This window comes from Brachyhypopomus gauderio, chromosome 2, assembly GCF_052324685.1.
Source record: "Brachyhypopomus gauderio isolate BG-103 chromosome 2, BGAUD_0.2, whole genome shotgun sequence".
NCBI lineage: Eukaryota > Metazoa > Chordata > Actinopteri > Gymnotiformes > Hypopomidae > Brachyhypopomus > Brachyhypopomus gauderio.
In genome coordinates, this window is record NC_135212.1 from 30,443,696 (window position 1) to 30,451,427 (window position 7,732).

General features: G+C 42.6%; 1 protein-coding gene across 2 annotated transcripts; it reads left to right on the plus strand.

Annotated features, from left to right (window-relative positions):
- LOC143498673 (BTB/POZ domain-containing protein 1-like) lies at window positions 1-4,657 on the plus strand. Of its 2 annotated transcripts, none has more exons than XM_076993721.1 (8): window positions 1-530; window positions 2,192-2,348; window positions 2,688-2,793; window positions 2,942-3,139; window positions 3,371-3,563; window positions 3,651-3,738; window positions 3,823-3,969; window positions 4,175-4,657. In XM_076993721.1, the coding sequence occupies exons 1-8, from the start codon at window positions 178-180 to the stop codon at window positions 4,331-4,333; spliced, it is 1,401 nt and encodes a 466-aa protein (XP_076849836.1). In that variant the 5' UTR covers window positions 1-177; the 3' UTR covers window positions 4,334-4,657. The 2 variants fall into 2 exon arrangements, with proteins under 2 accessions (XP_076849836.1, XP_076849837.1); XM_076993722.1 differs by having other exon boundaries at window positions 3-530; window positions 3,434-3,563.
- Window positions 4,658-7,732: the final 3,075 nt, after the last annotated feature.

Here is a 7,732-nt window from a genome sequence, read left to right on the forward strand (position 1 = left end):
AAAGAAGAGACAGCGCGACAACAACGGAAGTGTAAACACAGCTAAGTGCGACGTCAAACATCACGTACCGTCAGTGAGGTAAACATACCCCTGGAAACAAGATGTTCTACTGACATTCATCTTTTTTATATCCACGGTCAGTCCGGATACTTAAGCGTGTCAACACGGAGCAAGGGAATGGCATCCAATTTTGCTGAGTCCGGAGCTGGACGGAACCGAGCATTAAATCCGAATGTTGCGGCTGCTGAGCCGACGTTCCCTTCACCAGGCCTGCATCGGGAATACAACTGGCAAGCAACCAAAAGTTCCGTCAAGGAGCGCTTCGCTTTTCTTTTTAACAATGATCTGCTCAGCGATGTGAAGTTCGTCGTTGGTAAAGGCAGACAGGCCCAAAGAATTCCAGCACATAAATTTGTATTGGCCGCTGGAAGTGCCGTTTTTGACGCCATGTTCAACGGAGGAATGGCCACGAACTCCACGGAGATTGAGCTTCCTGATGTGGAGCCGGCAGCATTCCTCGCATTGCTCAGGTAAACAGCATGGACAAGCGGGGTGGTCCAGGAGACGGTCCAGGACACGGACGTGTATGCATCAGCTTGTCTTGGTTATTCATTCATTCTTAAGATGATGTCATGATTTGGTTCATGAACCAATGAACGTTGAGGTATCTGATCTCTAGTATTATGTTTCTAAACACGTGTTCAGCTTTCTGTGGGTTATAGTTTACTAAAACAGTTGTGCTGGCTCTCGTCAAGGTTCGTTTTTTTCCGTTTTTGTTCATTCGATTTAATTAGGCTTGATACGAGCCCGTTGAACTGAATCACTGTTAAAACCCATAAAATGTAGGTAGGGCTTGCGATTATTGGTAACAAGGTATGTTCACGAACCATTTATTTTACATTTAAACCAGTTATTTTTTATGTGAATGTATTCTCCATGGAAACTTAAAACAATGAGCGAACTTCACAGAAGGAAAACGTTATTCTTACATCTGTTAGTGTGGGTGTAGCACATGGTCTCTACTGCTGCCCAGTGTTAGTGTAGTACAGAGGCTATTCACAATGGACTCCTGTCATTTAAATGCCAAAATAAGCTAAATATATGTAACAATACAAGACTATATAGCTTGATCGCACCAAGCAGAAACATTTTTGCCAATACTGTCAAATTAACTGACAATACAGTGTTACTACATGGTTTAATTTTTTTTCTTGTTCTGCAGTCATCTAGTGACTGTCAGTTTGGCAAGGTATATGAGAAAATGAGGTCACCTCTCTAAATTGTATACACAAACTAGTGTGCTATTCCTCCATCTCCGAGCCATTCATTGCTTTATTGAGCTTTATCACAGCTAGCCCAATGCTGCTCTACGGTCTTACACTTATGTCATTGTACAGAATGCTATGTTACCCTAAAAATAAATATATCTGCAAACAGTGTAATGTTACTAAGTTATTAGCTCAAAAGTTGACCATGCTTGACCACAGTAAAGTGTGTATTTAAAATTGTAGCGAGGAAAGACTGAGGTGCTTGCACAGCATGCAACAAACATCATCAGGACCACACTCTGACCTCTTGTCCTTCATGGGCTTTCATTCTTGAAATCTACACACCTGCTTTTCCACAATCGCTGGTCTCAGAGTTGTTGTTTATAACATGTACTGATGAGCCTTTATAATTTATCTTCCAGTACTACAGATGTCAGCAGCTAGCTGCTGCAGTGCACATGCTCCAGGTAAAGGGACTCACCTAAACACCTAGTCAGAGAGCATGGGCAAGGCTGTATCTACTTCAGCCTCTCGCTAGTCTTTTTCCATTAACATTGGTTATCGGATCCTTAGGAGTAATGTGCTAATGTAGACAGACAGACTTGGTTAGACCCATGAAATAGATTTGGTTAGAAGTGTCTACCTGTCTGCCCTTGTGTTTGATTCAGTTCATATTCAGAACCGAGATGAGAATGTTGGCATGTATTCATTTCTCGTTGTTTGAGAGTCATGAGAAATGAGAGAATGGATTTAATTTGCTACTAGCAGTGCCCTGCTGTGAGTTCTGTATTATTAGAACTTATTACAGTGTGTCAGATCATGTCGTAGCCAATCAGATTGTAAGTAGCATGGTTTAAGGGTTCACCTGCAGTCCCTCCTCTTCTCTATCTCTAAAACTTCTCCTTTGTTTATGTTGTATTCAGGTTTCTTTATTCAGATGAGGTTCACATTGGTCCTGAGACTGTCATTACAACACTATACACCGCAAAAAAATATGCAGTTCCAGCACTGGAGTCCCACTGCGTGGATTTTCTGACGGAGCATCTTCGAGCAGATAACGCTTTCATGCTTCTTTCACAGGTAATGCTCAGACAGCCCAGGTAAGACAGGGTACAGATAATACATGGCCCAGTTAACATAGGGTTCAGGTAATACATGTCCCAGGTAACACAGGGTTCAGGTAACACAGTTCTCCGGTAACACAGAGCTGTGAGCAGCTGATCCTGTTGTCATTTAAAAGGCTCGTAACACTTCAGAGAACTAAATAAGTTATTAATAAAAATTTACATAATCAGTCATGTATGCTTAACATCACTTATACACTCTGAGATATGATATTTTTAATATACCGGTATAAATTTTTTATCACAGTTTATATGCTAGACTGCAAGACTGTGATTTTGTAATGTGGGTTCATAGGCCAGGCTGTTTGATGAACCTCAGCTTGCGAGCCTGTGTTTGGAGACGATCGATAAGAGCACTGCGGACGCTGTTAACGCAGAAGGTTTCACAGACATCGATTTAGGTGCGTGGTTAGGATGTGCGGTGCTGATCTACCATGTTAAATACAAGAGTTAAGGTCAAGATAAGACCAGTTTTCTGCTCTCATTCACAGTTTTAAAGAGTAGAGATAAGGGGTGTGCACATGTTAACATCTGTAACGTGTGTGGCAGACACACTGTGTGCTGTGCTGGAGAGAGACACCCTGGGCATGCGGGAGAGCCGGCTGTTCAATGCTGTGGTGCGCTGGGCTCACGCAGAGTGTTACAGACAACAGCTGCCCCCTACTTCCGACAACAAGCAGAAGGTCCTGGGCAAGGCTCTCTCCCTCATCCGGTTCCCCCTCATGTCCCTTGAGGAGTTCGCTGCAGGTACACAAGTTAACATAGTTTTGTAGAGTGCAATTATTGTGTAGCAACATTCAGTTTCAGGTGTAACAATTTACTAAATAAACCAAGTAAACCTCTAACTGTGCACCTTGTTGTGGACTGGTACGTTTTGTGTAGTTTGTGTGTGTGGTTGTGCGTGGTAACACACATGTGCATGTGTGTGAGTGTAAATAAACAATAGAAGCCAGTTTGATATTCTCTTTTGTGCCACAGGCCCCGCGCAGTCTGGGATGTTGTTCGATCGGGAGGTGGTAAATCTGTTTTTACACTTTACAGTAAACCCCAAACCACGGGTAGACTTTACAGACAGACCACGCTGCTGCCTGCAGGGGAGAGAGGGCAGCATTAACAGGTTTCAGCAGGTGGAGTCTCGCTGGGGCTACAGCGGCACCAGTGACAGTGTCCGGTATGTCTGCCTCAGCCTAGCTGCCTCACACTGCTGATGCTGTGCCCTCCAATGATGCTGTTTGCTGAGTGAATCTGGTTTCTTCAGGTTTAATGTAAACAGGAGGATCTCCCTGCTGGGGTTTGGACTCTATGGCTCCATCCATGGACCTGCAGACTATCAGGTCACCATACAGGTGTGTATTCAATGTGGGATTATTATACATCCGGTGGAATTTAGGTAATTGTCAACCTAATTTTAACTTTCCTCTCAACCACAGATAATTGAGAGTGACAAAAACAAAAGTCTTGCTCAGAACGATACAGGCTTCAGCTGTGATGGAACAGCAAACACCTTCAGAGTATTGTTCAAAGAGGCAGTGGAGCTGCTCCCAAACATGAGCTACATGGCCTGTGCCACTCTAAAGGTGAGAGGCCTGCAACCCTGAAGTTGGCCATTTGGTGTGTTAGAGTATGGCCTGCTTGGTGTGTGTAAGGGAGGAAAGGTCTACCTCCATGATTTGCATCAGCCTTTGCCAGTACTACTCAGTTCCTTGGTTTAGTGAAAGATTTAGTACACTGTTGTGTGTGTTTATATATGTGAGGAGGTAACTCTGTTCCTGCTTGTTCCAGGGTCCAGATTCCCACTACGGCACTAAGGGACTGAAGAAGGTCACGCACGAATCCGTCTTAGGAGCCAAAACTACATTTGTGTTCTGCAGCTCACCTGGAAACAATAACGGAACCTCCGTGGAGGACGGACAGATCCCAGAGCTCTTATTCTACACTTGAGACCGACATCAGCCTCACAAGCTCAGGGACATTAAAGGACAAAGAGAGAAAAGGTGCCTCACAAATGGAAGTGGACACCATTTTACGCTGACCTGGCATCGTGTGCGTGCGTGCGTGCGTGTGTGTGTGTGTGTGCGCGTGTGTGTGCGCGTGTGTGTATAGTGCATCATTCACACTAGACCTATACTGGATTAAGATATTTTCCTAAGGTATTTCATTGTGTTTGTAGCCATATAATTTGTGCAAAAGAAACAGCTGTTAAGCATTATTTAAAAGCAATGTTTATTTTTAGCTTTGATTTGGCAATTAAAAAAGAAAACTGAATGAGTGTGAATTGTGTGATCTTGCTGAAAGAGTCATGTTCAGGTGAACGTGTGTCCTCTACAGGGTTGTGACCTCTGCAGGGTTGGGTGAACTGGTCAGACTGTGTTCTCTAATAGATTTGCTTTTCAGATTTTTGTGTTCATATTAAATAACTCACCAGTGTCAGTTCAGCAGGTTTGGAGTTCACAAAATTGTTTTCAAGATATGGTATTTCAGCACCATACCAATTTCAGCAGACATTTTACAGCATGGATGAGTTTAGTAGGAAGATCTCTCTGCCATTTCCACAGTTCTGGAAGATGTACACAGAAAAATAAAATAAAAATGCAAAATGTTAAAATAGTTGAAAGTTGTAACATTCACAAAGATATCAAAATGTCTAACCAGGGACTAATGACCCTTTCCTATAACCTGAATCATATGAGCATTAGTTTTCCCTGGAGGAAACTTCTGCCATGTTCCTTGCAGGGTACACACATCCTGTCTGTTTTTTAAGAAACTACATTATGAAACCCGCACAAAAAATAAATTTGGAACAGATCTAATCTAATTACACAAATATTTGTTCTCTATCATAGCTAGAAAGAAAGGCTCACAACTCTCGTGTTGCTTTTATGATTTGGTTAGGAAATGATCACTGACTTGTCGAACGGGACACGGAATGAGTGGCCAAGAAACCTCAGACAAAGGAGACCGTTGTCTTTTTAACATACACAAAGCCCATATAAACACTCCATTCACTAACCCTAAGACACTATGAAAATAGAGTCTGGACCCTCCACTTCATGAACATGTATCCGTTTTGCTTTACATACATGCAGCCTGAGCTTTACTTGAGAGTATATAGCTTGTGCTTCGCCCTTTAAGAACATAAAGCTCATGGCCTCCTGGTTTAAAGAGAAGCTACTGCAGAGATTGTGCATATATGGTGTGTCCCACCATTCACAGAAGTTTGGTGCTCCAATGAGAGTTTGTCACTTCCAGTAGCAGTAATATAAAAGCTGACATTATTTAACATGGCTGGGATTCCAAAAAGCATTGCAGCACAAAGATTATTGTTTTAGAGCAGGTATCACGGTCAAAAATAGTTACAGTCATCTTAACACTGCATTGCTGTTTTTTGGAAGAATGCAAAGTCATGTCCATCTGAACCCATCTCCTCTTAAGCCTCTAACACAAAGGCTTACAGACAGTATTTTTGTGTCTTCTGTGCTGCTCTGCTGTTATCATCCTGCTTGCGGCAGAAATGCTGCCTGTGAGAATAAAAATAGATTCAACTGGAGACAACAAAACTGCACCTCCCCCTCAGAGCCTAGAACACTCAGACATTCCCCTGACAGAACCAAGGACTTACTCAGGTTTGGTCTCCATCACAGCCTTTTTTTAAATGAATCTCCTTTGTATGAATTCATAAGAGCTTTGGGGGACAGGGTTTAATCAAATGATTTACATTGTTTTATATATTAGGTCTAACACTATGTTAGATTATATTCCTTTATGATTAGATTATGGGATTGGTTACAATATTTACATTTTAGGGCTGGGCTTTAGAGTAAGATGATGCATCTCATTGCGCAAGTCACATGATTTGTAAATCTGAATGTTCAGTCAACTGCAGCCTAGATGACTCCGTACCCCACCATCCCACAAAGTTCAGATGTAGGTTGAAGTATGCGGAGATGAGGAGAGAAATGTGGGGATGGAGACACCGAGTGAGACCAATCATTCCAAATGTCCCTATAGTCCTGTCACATCATGTTTATACACATAGACACACCTTGAGAGATGACTTCATCTAAATCCTCTTCGACTTTTGTGCATGCTTATGAAAAATGTCCTTCCACGTTTTCATGTAAAAAAAAAAGGTTTTACTGCACTGAATTGCTCAAAACATAATAGGGGTTTTTCCTCTTTTAAATTAAATTAGGGTTCTCTATCATGCACGGTTTACGTGGTGTCACAGGGATTGTAATGTAAATTAACATTGATGATGTAAATTAACATTGTGATTGTTTGATCTGTGGTGATTGGAAAAACACACTCTGTATAGTCAGGTTTAAGTTTAACCCTGCTGTCTTTAAAACGGGTACTGCGTTAACGTGAGATAGAAAGTCGGAATTCTGGAATGTCTTCAACAGCTTTTAGCCATTTAGTGACAGTAACAATGAATGCAGGATTAATGGGATTGAGCAATACTACTGCCAGAAAACAATCCAGTGCAAAACAACCTCAAGCAAGATGCAGGTGGGAGCTAAACATATGGACAGTAACTGCTGCACCCAGTAGATGACAAATGGTTGTAGTGTAGTTTGTAATGGTTGAGAACTTACTGATGTGTGAATAAAGACCCAGCAGCTTGTTCATCAGGTTTCCCCCAAACTCCGCACACACTTTCATACAAACAACCACACACAGCCACACTGTCTGCCTCATAAGGCAAAATGCTTTACACAGAACGTTAAAAAACAACTTTAATTACATTGCAAATTGTTATATCTTGTTCATTTTGGTGATACTCCTCTACAAAGCTCCCTTGACCTCTTCACTGAGATTCAGTCTAGTGACTTTACTCACAGGGCCCAATTCATGACAGCAGAACACAATAAGCTGCATCACAGGTCAAGCACTGGGCTGTATAATACATATCCAATAAACCTAAGCAGATAGCTACATGAGCTCAGAATTTGAACACAGCATCCCAGCTTCAACCCCCCCCCCCCCCCCCCCCAAAAAAAAAAAACAATGGCCCCAGTGTCATTAAGCACTGAACTACTGCGATATACACACACTGGTTCATTTGAGCACAGCCTTTTACAGGAAAAGAAAAGCAGCTTGGCATATCCACATCCACTAGGTGATCAGTAGCGGCCATAGTGTGGTCTCTGATTGTAGGAGTTCCGATACCCTCCATGTGGAGCCCACCGCTGGGAGCCCCCCTCCTCTTGGCTCCGCCCCCTGCCCCGGCCTCTGTCCCATCCGCCATCCCACTCTGGTCCACCATGCTGTCTGCTGCCCTGGAAGCTGAAGGCAACACAGAGGTCCTTTGAGTTTAGGACAGCTGATAATGTTGAATTA